Here is a 19,406-nt window from a genome sequence, read left to right on the forward strand (position 1 = left end):
TCCTTCCCCCAGCTGCTGGCAGCTGGCCCGCTCCCTCCGCTGCCACTGCTTGCCATCTGTGCAACGCTGCTCTCCTTTCTCCCGCCACCAGTTGCCTCCCTCTACGGGGCGATAACTTGCCAGCCCTGCACACCCACCACAGCGTCGCTGGCCGATGGCCTGGGCCTCCCTCTGTGGGGTGATGGTGGAGCCCCCACATCAATCGCCCCACCGCCGGTGGCCTGGGCCTCTCTTTTTCAGGTGATCAATCGCAGATCCCCCTCCCCTGTGATCCTGGGGCGATGCCAACCAATAGCAGAACCAATAATTCTGCTGTTCAGTCATTCGGTCGATTTGCATATTACACTTTTATTATTATAGATTAATGCTAACATATTAGCAACATATTAGCAACCATGAAACTTCAGTTGCAGCCAACCGCATTGGGGGGAGAAAAGGTAACTATGTTAATATTTCATATCAAGGCCCCAAGTGTGGCACCAGACTAAACTTCCCATTTCCTCCTCTTATTCCAGGCCACGCCTCCCACACCTGCTTACCCCAAATCACCTAAACTGTTCCATCCACCTGATCCACCTACACTGTGTTCATCCACCTGACCCACCTACACTGTGCTCCATCCACCTGACCAGCCTACACTGTGTTCCATCCACCTGACCCGCCTACACTGTGCCCCACCCATCTGACTTTGTGCTACGTGCTTTGTTTAAAAGCCCCTCTTCTGACATCAGAAAGATCATTTTTTCCCTCCTCTCCACACTCTTTGAGCCCCTGGGAGAAGGCCTTTGTAATTAGACTTCTTAGCTCTAAGGAACATCTCATAACCTGCCAGTAACAATGCCGGGCTCTGGGTTGGGGCATAATTAAATATCATTGTGGTAGTTCAGTCACAAAATAAAATAATGTAAAGGGGTTATTAATTACACACTTACTGTGGTTTTGGAATTCTGGTCAATAATGAGCTATGTAATAGGGAGAAATCTTTCTTGCCTTCACCATTCTCATTACTTGGACTATTAAAAAATATTTTAAAAAAACCACATCGATGAAAATTGTACTTTTCGTGAGTGATTAATCACCTGAAGGAATTCTGATGACATACTGACACGCTGGATAGGGTCTAATGAATGCCTTGCTGTGAGACTTTAAAACCAAAGCTGAGAGGTACAAGCGATATATAAAAGCGCTGCCTGGACTCTGTGTGAGGCCATTGTTCCTGACTGAAGAAGACAAAAGAGCAAGTACTGAGTTTTGGGGGCCACAGTTTGCGTCGGGGGTCCTTGGGCTGGAGCATGAGGAAGGCAGTGTGGTGGGTGTTGGGTGCTGTGCCCATGAGCTATGAATAAGGGTGGTTTAACTAGCGGTCCTCCTCAGAGTACCAGAGAATAAAAAAACTAGTTTTGAGAACCAAAAGGCTGAAGGAATCAAAGCAGAGAGGCAGAGGTGGAAGGAGGGAGGGACACGTGTCTGGCTGGCAGAAGAGACCCCTTTGACCGTCAGTGTCCGGTGACATTCAGCGGGACTGCTTCTCCGAGGAGCTGGGGAGCTGGGGGGTGACAGTCACCCCCAGAGGATTCTATGAGTAGCAGTGACCGTGCCCTTGAAACAGAGGCAGCCTGTCCAGTGCACATACTTTGAAGGGCGGCTCTCATGTGATGTGCGAGGCCTTGATGTATGATATGTATGTACCATATGTGATGTGTTTGTGGGAGAGGATTCAGTCTCGGTGATACATCCCAGTCCACCCCCTAGATGAAAAGGCAAGCAGCCCTTCCCGCAATCATGGCTACAGAAATCGATGGATTTTTATAGGTGGGACAGGAAGCCTTGATTGTGTCCATTTGGACCTTTGATATTTGCTGTTATTTGAGTCAAAGCTTTAAAATTGTTTGATTTTTTTTGGACATTGTGCAGGAATCCTAAATGAGAGAGATCAAAGCAAGGAGCATTGGGTGCTGTTCAGGGTGGGTTCCTCGGTGCAGCTCTGGCGTGTCCCTCCGGGAAAATTCAGGCTGTTGTCTATTTCACCCAGCATCGCCTCTAAGGCCTTCTGCTCTTCAGACTCATACTGAGAGCACTTCATATTTGATCTGATGATTGCTGCTTTTTATGGCCTTTTTTCTGTCAAATGGAACCTCTTCAAAGAGGAGGGCCTGGCTTCATCTTTTGGGCTTCTCCTGCCTTGCGCTGTGCCCGACACAGAGCGCTGCTCAGAAGACGTCCTGGGTAGTGGATACCTGACCCCCGTCTCCCTGCAAATACCTGCTGACCTCTGTGTCCTCGCGTTTAGTGTCCCTCTGCCTGTTTACCCTGCCCCTTTGTGTTTCCATGGAAATAAGGCAGGGGCACTGTTAGAAGGCTGTGGTAGCTGGGGAGGACCTCGGAATGAGAACCTACATAGAACTGAATCCAGATGACTGTTTTTTGTCCTTTTTTTCATATTTTTTAAATTAAAATTTTTATTGTGGTAAATGTGTAACATAGAGATGATTATGTTAGGTGTTAGGTCAGTTTTTTAGATGTCCCAGGACTATATGAGTTCTAGTCTATAAAACAGTGAATTAAGCAAGCTACTATTTTTCCAGATTCCTTTAGCTTCAGCCCTGTGATAAGGATTATCATCTCATATTGTAATTTTATTTCTATGAGGAAATAGCACCCATTTATATCAGTTCTGATTTAATGCTTCTTTGTCTTTCCCTTTTCTTAGAGGGCGTCTAAGCAGCTGGCTCCGAAAGGCTGGGGTCTGAGCCCTAGGCTCTTGCTCTGTGACCTTGGGTAGGTCGGTTAACTTTTCTGAGCCCATTTCTGCATCTTTCAAATGGGGATTGGAAACCATGCCTCACAGCTGCTATGAAGACTGAATGGGTTATTATGTGGTTATTCTACATGATCCCTGCGTGTAGGTGGTGGTGAAGAAGGGGTGTGTGTGTGTGCATGTGATTTGTGATTTGTAATCTGAATAGAAAAATACAGTATCATAATTTTCATGGGAAGAGAGAGCTTATAGATCCTGTAATATTATCAGATACAGCGGCTTTATGTTTATGTGCTAATATACATAACACACATCAACAACATGATTGAATACTTAGTACGCATGGAAAATTGCACAGAATATTATAGTTTAGTCAGAGATTTTTATCTTACCTGTGCTGCAATGCAAAGGGGACTGCATGCTCTGGGGTTTACTGGGGACTAGACTCGGATTTCTGCGGCATGCCGAGCGTTGGTATTGGAATGTACTAGAACATAAGGGGGTTGTGAACTGCATGGGAAAGCCAGGCACTGCTCTGTGGGCATGTGCACTGGTGAGCACGTGGGCCTGTAAAGCATTTTCAAAACTGCTCACAGCAGGATTTGTCTCAGTCCCCGAAAAAATTCCTGGCCAGGGCACAATAATTCCTCACCCACTAGAGAAATGATATTATTTTACCATAATATTTCAACATGCAGATCCTGTGAGAGGTGAGAGATGACAACTGTAATGTGAGATGTATCTCCTCTGAGTGTGGACGGGGATGGTTAGACTTTCCGAGCCTGAGGGATTGGTGACCTGCTCCACTCTGCAGCTCCATGGTATGTAGGTCGCTTGTATCATTATTATTTTTTAAAATATTTTATTGATTTCAGAGAAGGGAGAGGAAGAGAGAGATAGAAACATCCATGATGAGAATCACTGATCAGCTGCCTCCTGCATGCCCCACACTGGGGATCGAGCCCGCAACCCAGGCATGTGCCCTGAACAGGAATCGAACCATGACCGCCTGGTTCATAGGTCAACTCTCAACCCCTGAGTCATGCTGGCTGGGCAATCGCTTGTATTATTAAAGCAACCACTGTAAACTTATTCCTTACAAAGTTAGGAAGATCAACAAGATGACAAACTAATTTTACTCTTCCTTTTATGATAGTTTTGATGATAGAGTGAATATATTCATAAAGTGTTTATAATTTCAAAGACACTTTTTATAATTACACTTCATGTTTCATCTTAAAAGAAAACAAATGTGGAATTCAAATGAGAAGTCTGGCATACCAATCAGACAGCATGGCACAACAGAATGGTCACAACACCACTTTTTAACGATAATATATCTAGCCTAGCCTAACACAGTCCTTAAGAAAGAGTTAGGAAATATTTATATAGTTTAATCCCTTAAGTTCAACTCACAATAATATTCTTTTGGATTCTTCGTTTATTGGGTTTAAGACAATGAAAGAATTAATTCAGGTGCAAGTTATTACCTTTAATCAGTGAACACATCCTCTTTAACCAATTCCTCGGATTAGTCAGTTAGTCATATATTGACACTGTGGAAGTGACAGAAAAGAGTATGTTTAAATTCTGTGTCAGGAAGGGAATAAAGTGGATCTTAACACCAGGCATGGAGAGCCCGCGTGTGTGAGATGATGAAGAACCCCAGCCAGCTGGGGACCAGCGTGAAGCGACCCTCGGGCCCCTGCAGCTGGCATGGTAGGAAGACAGGGGACCACACTGTGGGGGACACATGGGTCTGCTTGACCCCAATTTCCTGGGCAGTGCTGCTCTGTGGCCAGAGCTAGCGTAGGCCAGGGGGGCGGACAACTGATCATTGACACTGTCCATCAGATCTGGCTTTTTTCATTACAGTCAGCCCTCCTTACGCAGAGAGTGGAAACCAGTGAAAAGAATAAAGTAACGAAGCACCGAAGGATTTTGAGTCGCCTTGAGGGACAAAAGCATTGTCACGACCATACCTGGGCCCACCAGGCAGCGTGGAGGAGGAGTGAGTCTGACAGCGCAGGAACCTGGATCTGCTATAACAGTAACAAATGTGATGGTGAAGTGGGATATGGTTTTAGACAATGAAATGCCAAGGGAATCACACAAGTCACGAGTGAAAAATCTGCTGCGTCCAGCAGCTCGCTTAGTGCAAGGATCCCCCTGCTCCATGGTCCCCGAAACCACCCGCGTGTGCACACAGCAAGGCCACAGGTAAGCGTGTCTCGCTCCGCATCAGCAGTTTAGCGCAGTGATGCTGTGAAACCCAGAAAACTTCATCTCCCGCATTTTCAACTGCTTATTTTTCTCCTGCCAAGTCCCATCAATTTGGCAAGTCGCTGAGAGCCGTAATCACTAGAGAAAATGTAGGACAAAAAGAGAGAGAGAGAGAGAGAGAGAGAGAGAGAGAGAGAGAGCGAGCGAGAGAGCGCCAAATCAACTGATTTTGTTTCAATGGTCCATTTAACCCGCACAATGAGGAAGCTTGAGTGCTCCCACTAAATGTAATTAAGTGGCATTTTGTAATTTTTGCTTAAAAGAAAAAGAGGTCTCGTCTAGAATAAAAAACAACTCGTGTCTTTAAGAACGAGCGGCAAAAATAGTTGCTCAAGTAATTCACAATAATGGATGTTTTGACTCTGACGGTGAATAGATTTCCTCATTAGCACAATCAAAATCCAATTCGAACAGAGTTTTGGCAGCGGCTCTTTAAAAAACAAAGGACGTCGATGCTATAGAATGTTTCCTTAAGGACACCCAGTCCCGGCGCCGTTCCGTTGCTCCGAGTCAGAAATCAATGTCGCGCCGGCCGTGATGGATGGCTGCCTGCCAGCCACACTTAAGCCGCCTGAAACTCATCACGGCTTTCGAATCTATTCTTCCAGGGAGAGTAATTCCATAACCTGACTTATTTAAGCGGGCGACTTCCTTCAGACCTAGGGCCGAACCGTGGCTCGGAAGGCGCTGGCACACGGGGGCACGGCGTCCCTGCTGGTGTGACGCATGTTCAAGGCACAGCGACTGTTAAATGGGGGAACCACAGGCGCGGTGAGGGACAGACCACACCTGTTGTCTCCACGCCTCCAACCCCTGGGCGCGAGGTCTAGTCAAGGCAATGGACGAGGAGGAGGACCAGCTGCGAGAAAAGACGTTTTCCTCAGACGGTGATTAAAAGGAAAAGCTGCACCGTGTTGTATCTGTGACAGTCCCATTATGTCATGTCAGGGACAGTCTGTATTCTTGGAGCAGATGTGTCTCGCTGTCCAGCCTGTGAGAAAGGCTAGTGCTCATGGGTCCGGGCTACAACCCCAATGATAGGGGTAGTCAGTCCAATTACCTTCGCTAATTTCTCTCTGAAGCATGACTGACATCGGAAAAATGGATCGCTGCCATCCTCATCAACGCCACTCAGCCTCTGCCACAGGAACTGCTTATCAGTGCTGTGTCAGAGACCAGACCTCCTCGGACCACACGTCTCAGGCTGAGTGGGTGCTACAAACACTATGGTGCTAGGAGCGCTGTCTTCCTTGAAACACCTCAAGACAACAGTATCTTATGTTTTTATGCCTGAACTAGGCAAATGTTTAATTTATGTTTGCATCATACTTCCTAAAAACTTTGAATATTAACACATTAAGCAACCAGTCAGTCACTGGTGACTGACACTATACTTTGCGTCCGGAAGACAAAACAGGCTGGGCGCTTAACATGTTAAATACTACCAACAAGAGCATATCTAACCAGCCCTGGCCACTGTGGCTCAGTTGGTTGGGTATCATCCCGTGTACCAAAAGGTTGCCAGTTCGATTCCCAGTCAGGGCACCTATCCAGGTTGTGGGCTCCAGCCTCAGTAACGGGTGGGGGTGTGCAGGAGACTGCCAATCGATGTTGCTCTCTCTCCCCTTCTCTCTATCAAAAAAAAAAAATCAATATATATATATATATATATATATATATATATATATATACACACACACACACACACACACACACACACACACACACACTCTAGAGGCCCGGTGCACAAATTTGTGCACTGGTGGGGTCCAGCTGGCCCACCACGATTGGGACCAATCGGGGTAGGCCAGCTGGGGGGAGGGGCCACGAGCGGTTGGCAGGCCAGCCCCGCCCCCAATGGGGGGGGTGGCGATCAGGGGCAGGGCTGGCCATGGGAAGGGCCACAGGCAGTTGGCTGGTTGGTCCCTCCTCCTGATCCAACTGTCAAACTCCCAGTCGGTCGAACTCCTGGTCAAGGGGATAATTTGCATATTAGCCTTTTATTATCTAGGATATTTTTAAAGAGCTTATCTGTATCAGACACCTGTTAATACAGCCAAGTCACTATGGGTGGACCTCAATGGAAGAAAATAAACAGGAAATCTAAGTTACAAACAGATCTTTACAAAGGAAAGTAGTCACTTTAAAAACACATTCACTGCTGTTTCCTATCACATATGAAATTGAAAATCTGATTTGCTCTGTATCGACATTACTCCTACACAAGACAGTGAGGAGTCGGCAGGATGAAACACCAGAGAGACCGATGCAAATTCTGGCTCTATGACCCACCAGCCGTGTGACTTGAGGTAAGTCATTTACAGTTCCGAGTGTCAGATTTCGAATGTGGGAAACGGACATCATATTTACCTCCAGTGAAATACCATGGGTAGACTGTCTAGAAAAATATTTCTATTTATATTTTAAAAATCCACACCAGCCTGGCCTACATGTGTGAAAGGCCTTGCCGATACAGTGCATTTATGAATCGAAGGGGCGAAGAGCTACTTGTGATGGCATTCGCCATTGAGTGCGCAGGGCCCAGCCAGGCGTGTGCCGTGCCTGAACTTTCATCTTAAATGTGAGCCTAGTAACACGTCCTGTGTGTATTTTCCACCAGGAGGAAAACGCCAGAGTTTCTGCCTCCAAATGATTTATGCAACCAAATAACCTGAAACCTAATAAACACATTTTAATGGGGACAAACAACGCTGTAAAAGCAATGAAAGGAGGCACCCGCAGGTACTGCTGAGGGACTCGCAGCCTCCGGCACAAACATGTTCAATGTTAACACATCCTAACATTATATGTGAAAAATGTGAGTGAGCTGGCCCAACCGTGCACAATGCCCTGAACCGAACCACGAAATAGGTTTCCTTTCCAGATGCTGAGGAACTATTCACCGAGCGCTGGGCCTCACAGCCACCTCCTGACACGGGGGCCGGCACCTGGGTTTCCTTTCCCCTAAACCGTGCTACGTCCGCTTTAGGGAGACAGACAGGAGAGCAGGCGGGGCCAGGGGACCCCGCAGGTGTGCGGTGCACCGCTCTCTCGGGATGCTGCGTGGCTCACAGCAGAGGGTGCCGCCAGGAGAGAGCCAGACGCCGCCAGGGTGATGTATGCCAGCGCTCCCACCCGGAGCCCAATTTGTCTGGGGAACCGCAGTCATTCTGGTTCAACTGCACCAGGAATGAGTGGAGCAGACAGCCAAGGGCCAGCCCTGGCTGCCGTCCATCCTTTACCACCACTGGGCCAGGGACAGGGAGAGCAGGCAGGGCGCCGGGAGAGCAGGCAGGGCACCGGGAGGTCCCCAGGTACAGAGCGGCCTCCTGAACCGGAGCCCCGTGCAGGTGCGCCCCGCTGCACTGCACCTGTGCACCATTCCTCTCGCCCAAACGAGCCTGCTGGGGCTCCCCGCCACCGCCTTCCTCCTGCAGGCAGTGTGCACCGCCCAGCCCAGGCACGCTCCCTCCCAACTCAACCCCAGGAGGCCTGGGTACTCCATCACCTCCGCTGATTCCAGAGGGCAGCCTGAGAGGGTGAGGGCAGGAAGGAGTTAAAATGCGCCCAAAAGAGAGAGAGATCAATCTATAAACATCCCTCAACAAATTAAGTTTGGACTAGTCTAAGGACTCAGTTATTTCACAACTACTATCTGGCCTCTTATAACTATTTCTTTGTTTCATTCACTACGTATTTCATTGGGAGAGAAAAAGGAGACCCTTTTCCATCATTTAACAAATTTCTTTTTGTGCACTTTTCTGGGGACTTATATGTCCAAAGGTGAAAAAGACTGTTTCTTTACCCCAAGAAAAGAGAGGCTGTCTTCTGAAGAAACAATAATGATTTTTAGATCGCGGCTTGATGTCGCGCTGTTCCTGGAGTAGCTGTTATTCCGAATACGGAATCTTTCTTACCGTGCTGAACTGTGAAATATGCACGCTGCTTAAAGGGTTCGTACCACTGGTAATCCTGCACCTAAACCTCTTACAGAATTAAGAGCTGAGATGACACGGAAGCACGGGGTCAGGAACCACAGCGTGCACCCCACATGCTCCAAGTGGCCGTTCCTTCACGAATGAGCCATTTCCGCGGCAATGGAGCTGAGAGTCCTCCGGCATCGCTGCCGTCCTGGATGACAGGGGAGTTCTCTGCTCCAGGAGAGTCCCGTTTCCAAGTTTAGAGAAGAAGCCTCCGTTCCAGACAGCCCGCTTCCTGATACTGAATCTTTACCATCTGCCTCCGAGAAAATAGCCATTTGGGGGACACTCTCTCCTCACAGAACATTCTCGCATCCGTGAAAACTGGGACATGAACGGAAAGGACAAAACAGAATCTGCTCTAACTGGAGAGAAGGCGCATTTCTCAGAATCTAACCAATCCTCACTTTTTAAAAATGTTACCTTTATTGCTGAAAGTGCCGCTAGGTTTAATAAATGCATTCGGCGAAGTAGCGGGCTACAAATTTAACAGCCAGAAATCGAGGGCATTTTTGTACATCAATAATGAACTCTCATAAAGAGACTCTAAAAACACAATCCCATTTGCCTTTGCAACCCCCCACCACCATCACCAAAAAAAAGGTACCTTGTAATAAACTTAGGGAGGTAACAGGCCGCTCAGAAAACTACAGGGCACTGAAGAAAGAGAGAACGGGAGGATACACCGGGTTCATGGATGGGAAGGATTAACAATGGAAATGTCCATACCACCTAAAGCAATCTATAGATTCCATGCGATCCCCATTAAAATACCAACAGCACATGTCACAGATCTAGAGCAAACACGCCACACATGTACACGGAACCAACCATCACTTCTAAAAGCTGGTCATTCAAGAGCACCGACAAGAACATTCCTCTCTGTCCTGAACCCACCCACATGCACACGCCTTCCGCTGGGAAGGGATTCACAGGAAACAAAGGTTTAGTCCCCTGGTGGTGCATTTAAGAACGGTAGGCAGGTCAACTAACAAAAGAAGTCACATCAAAATGTGTATGTGCATATGTGTGCAAGTGCGCATCAATGCTTGTGTGCGGGGCCACTTATGAGCAACATGTCGATGGAATGCACTTCTCTATTGGGCAGTATAATCTCAGCCCTGCAAGCAGATTCCCAACACACAGGTAGTAGGACAGGTGAACAGGCACCCTAAGTATTGCCAGAAGATGGCGGAAATGGTGGTCATGTAATTGGAGGAGATAAGGGTTAGTGGGCATTGCCGAGGAGAAAGGGGAGAGCGGAGGGATGGGATGATTTGGGGCGGAAGGCAGGAGAGGAACGAGAGACCAGCCCCTGGTGAATGATAAACACGTGGCTCGAATGTTGCATTGCCTAGGAAGCCAACCCTAACTGGGCTTTTTGAGCATCTGGATTAAAATTCTATTGTTGAGAGCCCATGCAGAGTCTATTTAAGATGAGAAACTCCGGCATAATATGCACACAATGATTCAGAGACGTCGTCTGATATTGTTTCAGATGCACGGACTTTTCGTTTCAAGTCTTGAACATCAAAAAATGGAGTTCCCTATTGAGTATTATTCTAAACCCTTAAAGTCTTGCCAGAAGCTACATTTAAAAAGTTGCTAGTTTCCAAGATTGACAATGACATTATTTAAAAGAACAAAGACCTCGATTGTGTCTATATAAAATGCTTTCTTTAAAAGGCAAAGTGACATGATGAAAGCTACAAAACTTTCACAGATTCTCCTAATAGCGCCTAGGCTGCTCGTAATTCCTACAAATGTTTCCGATTTCATCATAAGGAGAAAATAAGGTAAGAAAGAGGACATGTAAGACAAAAGATTGGTTGTAATCCAATCAAATTTCAGGTGATAGAGATCTCACCTAGAGCATGTACGAGTGTGTTGAGGGGAGAAGCCTGCTACCCCTCAACTACATTCAAACATTTCCCAAAATGTAGGCCATCCAAGGCTCCATGCCATGAGAGAATCATGACTCCAAGAAAACCTAGCAGCTGCTCACTGGAACTCCCAGGTGGAGAGAGCTGGTGCAGGGCACAGGAAGGAGGGAGCCTGCCAGGCTCAGGGAGCCATGGCCAGGGGGGTGGGCAGGTCCCAGGAGAGTGGGTGTGAGGGAGGGAGGACTGCCGGGAGGGGGGGACCGAGTGTGAGCCAGATGCACAAGGGCCAGAGCACTCCAGGCACGGAATGGGCAGGCTCAGCAGTGAGGAAGCCCCCTGGGATTCCACTGGCCGAGGGGACGGCGGAAATGCAAGCCCTTGGGAGACAGGCAAGGCCAAGGTCATGAAGCACAGCACCAGAGGCTGGAGGGGAATCCCTGCAGAGCTTTCATCAGCCGTGTCCAAAGCCTGTGTTTCAAAGAAATCCTAAAACTAACTGGGTCCACGTTTGTGACCAAAGAATCTAAAGTATGCACCACTATGCCTGAGGGCGCCCCAAGCCTGCTGCTAACAGCTTTATCCAAAGTCAGAGGACACCCGGAGCGCAGGCACTGTCCTCTAGTCAGTATTCCCCACGCTTGGACGAAACACTAACATTTGGGGGGGAAATATTCTCTATCTATATGCTGCTTCCGACCAGAAAACCACTCCCACATGCGCGCTGTAACTGTTCTCTATCATTCAGAGCCACGGCGACCAAGGACTGTTTCTAGAAATGAATGTTTTTGATTTCCTTCTGGTTTTCAGATCTTCAATAGCTGTAACGTTCTTGTCATTTAAAACAATAAACCAGGCAAAATGAAACGAAAGCATTGAAATGTATACAATACGCAGCATGTTCTTTCTCTGGAAAAGAAGAAGTGTTTGTATTTGAAACAAAAGATGTAGTGGCTTGATTTAGAAAATATCCTAGGAAGCTCAAAGAGCAAATCTCCTGCTCTTTTTCCTTCTATTAAAGTACCAGGCGAAGCTTCTTGAACCTGAAAACGTGCATTTACCAAACTTACGGAGTCGCAGACGGGATATCAAACTTTGTTTTCCCTTTAAACCAAACAGATTTAAGATACCACATCTGACACTGAGGCGCGTGTGAACCATCATCCCACTTTATAAATTGGAAAAAGAAGGTCTGAATCTACTACTCAGTATTTCCCAAAATCACCACTTTCGTCACCGCAGCATTGAGACGTGAGAAAGGAACGCAGGGTCACTCCCAAGGCTCCAGGCTGCGAGGGCGGCCCTTGGACGCACCTGGCTTCACCGCACAGCACAGGAGGGAGGGTGGACACTCTCTTCTCACTTCCTTTGGAGACCAACTCCGAATGGATCCGGGACAGCAAGGACACGCCCCTCGGAAGGCGGAGGCAGGTGGTAAACTGCTCCATCCACCTGGGCAGAAGACACAGCGCCTCCTTCCCACCAAAGACGCTCTCTGCGTGTCCGTGGCTCCCAGAGACCCGCTGCCGAGAGTGCATGTGTTTCTTCCATTGAGTGGAGTGCGTCTCCACAGCACAGAAGCGTGGGCTCCGGGCCCCAAGGGGATGCGTGTTGGCTCTGGCATCGCGCACGCTCGGCCCTGCATGGCCACAAAGTGTCATCACTGTGAAGCCACGCCTCCCGAGAAAGAAGTGCCCCCGACACCTGAACTGTCTCCAAGACAGGAAACAGCGCCAGCAGCATTTGAGTTGCTTCACTAAGAAATACCTGGGTCAAGCGACACCAGAGATCTTTCTAAACATGAGATGAGCCCATCGTTTTTACGTAATCATCTTAAAGGGCCCATCACTTACAAAGTAGACTAGACTTACAAACTTATACTCCAGACAAATACCAAGATACGCTTTTCCTTTGAGGTGTTTATTCGATGAGGGTCTTCGAACAACCCACCCAGAAAGCAACACAACGCGTCCTCAGCTTCTCTCCAGGAAAAAGGCACTAAGACTTCATCCGGTTGATGCTGTCTGGGGGGAGCTCCTAACCCCACTGGAAGCTGCCTTTCTCCTGCTGCAGAAGAATAATATGACACAGTGCAGCTTCTCTACCCACGGGTGGTTCTTCAGTGGCTTTGTTCCAACTGGAAATGAACCCGAAGCCTGTCGCTCTGTAGGACAGACTGATCCAGGTCGCCCGTTACTAAATCAAACGTTTTTCCGCTTCCACTGCATCTCATTAACCAGCGCTGCGAGTTTAAATAAGCCAGCGCCTTCATTCGCAGCCACCCAGTTTGTGAGTGTTTTCAGCAACCTAATTTGGCCCATCAGGACTCGGGCGGCGTTGGTTTTATATTACACTGAAGCATTAATTTTTCATATAATTGCATTCTTTCGCCCAACAAAAGCTAGTTCAGTGGGGACTCTACTCTAGTGATTCTTCAATTAGTGCACGAGGCGAATTCTTTTCAGACTTTGCACCTTCTCTCTGCCCTGCTGACTCATTTCTCTATAAATTAAAAACTCATTATGGGCTTATTTAAACCAGCTTATTTGCTTAAACAACACAGTGAATGATCACGGTGGAGCAAAATGTACGGCCTCTGCATCTTTAAAACACCTCTTTTCCAAAGAACATTTGATTCAATAATTAAACGAACCATGTTTGCCTAGCACAGTGATGTATGATTGCTAAACCCACAACTGTGCATGAAGGCCAATGAGGAAATCCCTGGAACATCAATAAAAGAGTGATAACTAAGGCTGGTTCCTGTCTGCTTCCTTCTACCCCAAGTTTGCCTGAAGCAGATATAAATTCAAAATCAGTGAACATTGTCCCTCGAATGTGGGCTGATCACAAAGAAGTACACACGCTCTGGAAGGAAGGGATGAACTGACTGAAAACAGGAAGGTCAGAGGCACAATGTAAACCATGTCCCTGGACCAGCAGGAGGCGCTTCAGTGGATCTCAGCACCGTCTGTCTCGCTCACTCGTGTTTGTGTGCCTTCCACGGGATGACTCGGTGACAGGAGTCTCCTTAGAGTTCTGCCTTTATGGAGAAGAGTGGATGTTAAAAGTCCACTTCCCAATGCTTACCTTTATGACCACTCTCAGATACTTGAGGAAACATCATTCGTTACCTAAACTGTAATCTGCACTTGACAATATGGACACGGAGCTCCGCTGGCCCCCTGGACAGCTCCCTACAGAACAGAGGATGCTGTAGGGTGGGGCGCTTCTGGACTTGACCTAAACAGACTGTGTTGACTGCAGAAGCAAAGACGACTTGATATGTGGTGGTAGCACCTCTAAGGCCTTGTGATGGTCTCTGTAAGGGTCTTTGCATAGCAATAGCCTCCATGCCTTGTAAGTGTATTTCCGAAGACATTTTAATCGTAGTAGATTGCTTTATTTTAAAACATGTATCAGAAGTCTATGTGAACTATAAGAGGGCATTGTCTTCCTAAAGGACTATGCAATTGAAACAGGTATTACAAATTACAGGAATGTAAATTATATATTTTTTAAAACATGGCAATATAGAAAACCTACCTGGTTTCCCCTGGGTATCAGTTTAATAAAAACAAGCGAGGCTAAATTAATAAATCAGTAGATAAACCATAATCTCAAAATCATTTTTATTCATCTTGATTTCAGTGTAAACACACATGGGAGTTAAAAAACGGTGGTGTCAGAAATGATAAATTTAGATATTTAGAATCAAGAAGAAAGTTCTAGAAGCCAAGAGCTGTGAATCTCAGTGGAAAACATGTCCTTCTCTAGTTAGCACTTGAGTCACAGTATAATGTAACAAGATCATGGGTCAAAAAATTCCCATTAACTTCTTAAAGTTGGCCTATTTAATAACATGACAAGGATTTAATTATGATGAATTTCTCCAGAGCCTTTGAGTCTGGGACAAGGGTGAGCGAATCTCCTCCTCAAAGTTCCCTTCTCGAAACTCAGCACTTTGGAGGAAGTGCACTGGGTAATAGTCCCCGGGCGCTCCCAGCCCCGGCACCCACACAGCCTCCCCCCAGGGCCTGACCCCGCAGGGACACCCCCCCGGGCGGCTGCTCTCTGCCCTGACTGCTGAGAGCACACTCAGGAGCTATCCTCTGGGCCGTGGGTGACCCATCCGCATGATTTTTTCAAAGCTGGTACCTATCGAAATACCCTTTACTGTTTGGCTAGGGCTTCCGTCAAAATTGTCAAATGTCTTGGAGACGCCAAGTGAAGAGAACTCAGGACGCTGGACGTCTCCCGAATCCCACATCCCTGAGGACGGTTCTGACCTCGTGCGCGAAGCTCTGGCACAGGCAGGCGCTGGCTGCCACGGGAGAAGAACCCTCGATCCAGACTAAAGGGAACAAGGCAAGCATTGCGCAAGGAGCTACTGATTCAGGTGGTTCCGGTGGGCATTTCAGCAGAAAAACCCGGAACCAAACGAGGGGGAAAGGCCCGCAAATGCCTGCGGCCATCAGGGAGGCTGCCCTGCACCCCGATGCCGGGGACACGGGGCGTGGCAGCACCTCTCCCGCCCCAGACTCTTCCCCAAGGAGCAGCCGCCCCAGGTCGCGGCACACGTGGGTCAGGGCGTGTCTCTGCGCCCACCGCTGGGCATCGTGGTTCTTAGAACAATGCCCCGTCCTTAGTCACCTGGGTCTCCCAGACAACAAGCGAAGGGTGAGCTGTTTCCAGCAGGTTTATGTCCAGGTCCCTGGACGCAGTGATCACCTCGATGACCCCGGGAGCTGCGGGACAATTAGCACCAACCTAGGACGGCGGACATTTCCAAAAGGAGGCTCATTTGTGCAGAAAACAGTTTAAGGCGATTCATTTCCACACGGCCCAGCCTCAGCCAGCTTCCCGCATAAATCCACGCGAGCACATTCTCTCCCCAACTGCCCCCGATCGGAGACCGGGCTGGCTTACCGAGAGCTTCTTCCCGCTGGAAATAGATTTTATTAAATGCTCTTCTCCCACGCCTGGCTGCACTTTCGTGAGCAGTATATTGAACCCAGATGGAAATCTTGATTCCCAGGGAAAGCTGATAAACACCATTCCATTTGATCCCAGGAGCCCTATGGAGCAGCGACACTGTGCCGAGTGCGGTGCTGATGCAGGCAGAGGACCAAAGAGCAGGTCTTACCTTCCAGCAGAGAGCTGGGGAGGGGGGAGGAGGGGCGGGAAACATGGAGAGGGACATCGCTGGAGGCGGACTGTGAAAGGGGGCCACGGTTCTGGCAGAAGAGAATTCTGAAAAGAGACAAGATGGAGAAGGGGACCAGCCGGGGCCTGCCCAACCAGGAGGGAGCTGGGGGTACAGGGGGGTGTTACATCACAAAGGACTTGTATGTCCTGGGGGGGAGGCTGTGATCAGGGAAGAGGGAGGAAGGGGGAGGGAGGGAGGGATTTAGTGATAGAGAGAGATAGAGACAGAGACAGAGATAGAGATAGAGAGATAGAGAGACAGAGAAAATCTGTGGTTAAGAAGAGGCTCAGCTTTCTGCTCCTATTCAGAGAAACAGAGAGGGAAGCACAGGCTTTGTAGACATGACTGGGATGAGCGCTACCTGTCCAGGAAAACATCCATCCTCTGTACAATCCAGCAGCCACTCCCACACACCGGCCCCATCAACACGCTTCCAACTGAAACACACTTCGCCCTGACTTGACTGGTTCATTTACTGTCTGTCTTCGTCCACGAGAAGGCTCGGGAGGGAGGGACTCTGAGCTGTATTGCTCCCACTGTATCTATGCAGGTACCTACTAAATACAAGTGGAATGAATGAAGACATGGATGGAGGCAATAGTGACTGAAATCCAGTGGTGTCATTAACAAAAGCCATGGGAATCATGGGGTCAGGGGTCTCCTTTCTGAGTTATGAGGCTGTGGAGGGTCAGAAGGAGTATCAGGGCAGAGTCAGGGGACCTGGTCCCCTCCCCCACCCCCCACCCCCACCCCTACCCCTGGCTCTGGCACCAGCGACGTCTGCCAGTGCACAAGCCATTTCTGTCCAGCAGCTGCATTTCCCTCTGGAAAGCCGGGGCTTAACTGACTTCAGTAGGCCCGCGGTGGGAGGAGGCTAAGTCTCAATTTACCCGTCACGGGCCCAGGGCTGGGTCTCCCTGCCAGGTGTGTTGAGCGGCCACGGTCTTGGCGCACCACTGCCTTGTGTACAGGTGGCCAAGACCACTTAGCCAGGAACGCTCTCACTGCTGCAGACATCACCCCTCTTCCAGGGATGCCTACGACAGCAGCTTGCCAGTTCCGGAATCAAACTCAGCGTGAGCGAGGTCACAGCCTCGCCCAGAGGAGAAAGCAGAGTCCCCACCTGGGTCCTGGGTCCATCGCTCTGCCCTGCTTTCCCACGTTCCAGAGAGCTCGCTTCTCCGAAGGCCACCCTCCCCTGACGCAGTGCCCTGCCCAGCGGTTTTCATGATGAGTGTGGTCTGAGGACCCCAATTACAAATGAATTTCCTCCCAGCCCTCAGAAGTCCTTAGTGACAACACGCCTGGTTCCCATAAGCTTTGCTAAGGGCTCCCCTGTTGTGGGGCTGATGACTCTTCCTCTTTCTACAAACAAACTCACCATCACAATAGGTCGGCCCTGCCGGTGGCTATTTTCTTAGGCCCCGAAAAGAAGCCTGGGGGTTTCCAATGAGAGGAATTTGAAGCAGTTTGTATAGGTTATAAAAATAACTGTGAGGGCCTTTGGAAACGGAAGTTACTGAGATACATTCAAGGCCATGATTTCAACATGGTCTAACCCAGGGGTGGGCAAACTTTTTGACTTGAGGGCCACAATGGCTTCTTAAACTGGACCGGAGGGCCGGAACAAAAGCATGGATGGAGTGTTTGTGTGAACTAATATAAATTCAAAGTAAACATCATTACATAAAAGGGTACGGTCTTTTTTTTTTTTAGTTTTATTCATTTCAAATGGGCCGGATCTGGCCCGCGGGCTGTAGTTTGCCCACGGCTGGTCTAACCTGCCGTTATTTTACATTCGCATCCCATTGGCCGGCACAGGGCTCCTGTGTGGGGGGTGGGGAACCACACCAGCTGCTCCTGGCTGGTCCCCGAGGTCACTGCCTCTGATTATCACGCAGCCTCAAAATAAACAGCCACTGCAGCCCTACGAGCCCGGACGCTCAGATGTTCTTCTTGCAATTCTCACTGACTTACGGGGCAACTTCTTAGCAAGAGCCTCTTGACCTTGAACTCTCTCTTTGACCGTGATAAGGGAAATGTATTTTTTCCCTTCCCAAGCTTTCGGATTAGATTACGTTTTTTTTTTAATATATACTATTTTCCCGAGATGATATTACTTATCACCCAAGGTGTTGACTGGGTTAATTAAAATATGATTCCAAGATAGACCACAAATTGAAATGCTAAACAAGGATCTAGGAGTTCATGAGCCACTGTGTAAAACCAGTCTCGGTTCATTCTTCATATCCTTAGGGAGCATCTCCAAAGATACTCGGTGTTTCATCATATTTAAGCACGACAACCCAAGGGGTTGTAATTGGCACTAATGATTAATAACAAGCGCCGCTGTACAAAAACAGAGAGGAAGCAGTCACTTACACATTCGCTTTAGAAGTAGAAGGTCCTGGCCCCCGTTTTCTCACTCATCAATGATGTTTCTATTAGAGATTTATGCCTGTGTGTGACATATTCTCTCCCCACCCCAGCGAGTCTCTTAAAAAGCTGAGGTCCCTGGAAGATACAGGCTATCTGGATGCAACCCGTCACACACCCCGCAGCCCCCGGCGGGTGCTGGGGGGCAGGCAGAGATGGAAAGGAGGGTGGTGGACGCCTAAGACTCTCCGACAAATTCCCCTATTTCACGGTCTCGCCCAGAGCAGGCTTCCAGTAATGGCTTAGCTTTGCGGAGGGAGCAATGGAGAAACACACAGGCAAGAATGTAAACTTGCTGGTTTCAAACATTCAGCCTGGACAACAAAATACACAGCATGGACACTGCACCCCTAGGGTAGAGACCCGAACAAAATTTCACATTTCTACACGGATCACGGTGGCCGGCCCCTGGCTCCTTGGAGGCATCTGCCAATCTTGTCGGTTCTTTGTTGTTTTTGGAGTAGGTGGGACAAGGCCCAGGCCCAGGTGAGGCGGCAGCACCGGGATCCCAGGGGAGAGGGGACCCCGGGCTCCGAGCCCCAGCATCGGGACAGGGCCCGGTCTGTCTGGTCTGTCTGAAACCCGAGTGGAGCCTGAGTACACAGACCCAGCCGACATCTGCTTGCGGAGCGGCAGCGTGTGGGGGACGAGGGAGGCTCCCTGTAAAATCCATATCAAAGCGCACCTGCCTTTGTCTGACTCAACTCCTTGCCACAACAAATACCAATCTTTCTCGGTTTCGGTATTATTATATGGGCTCCTCCTGCTCAAATAGCATATAAATACGCATTAAGAAAAGCAATGTGTGCAGGAAAAACATTCCTAGGGGAAGACCAAACAAATGGCAAGATTTTTAAGCT

General features: G+C 48.6%; 1 protein-coding gene across 4 annotated transcripts in view; it reads right to left on the bottom strand.

Moving 5' to 3' along the window:
• Nucleotides 1–19,406, bottom strand: part of IMMP2L (inner mitochondrial membrane peptidase subunit 2) — a 477,803-nt gene that overhangs the window by 310,168 nt on the left and 148,229 nt on the right. The window contains exon 5 of one of the 4 annotated variants that reach the window (XM_059655894.1): nucleotides 4,196–4,800. The exons of 2 other annotated variants lie outside the window; for them this stretch is intronic. In XM_059655894.1, the coding sequence (XP_059511877.1) occupies nucleotides 4,644–4,800 (157 nt within the window). In that variant the 3' untranslated portion in view covers nucleotides 4,196–4,643. Of the gene's footprint in view, nucleotides 1–4,195; nucleotides 4,801–4,894; nucleotides 5,120–19,406 lie in introns of those variants that run through there. One more of the 4 variants, XM_059655896.1, reaches the window with a different exon arrangement.

The sequence above is a fragment of the Myotis daubentonii genome, chromosome 10 (genome assembly GCF_963259705.1).
Source record: "Myotis daubentonii chromosome 10, mMyoDau2.1, whole genome shotgun sequence".
In the NCBI taxonomy this organism is placed as follows: Eukaryota; Metazoa; Chordata; class Mammalia; order Chiroptera; family Vespertilionidae; genus Myotis; species Myotis daubentonii.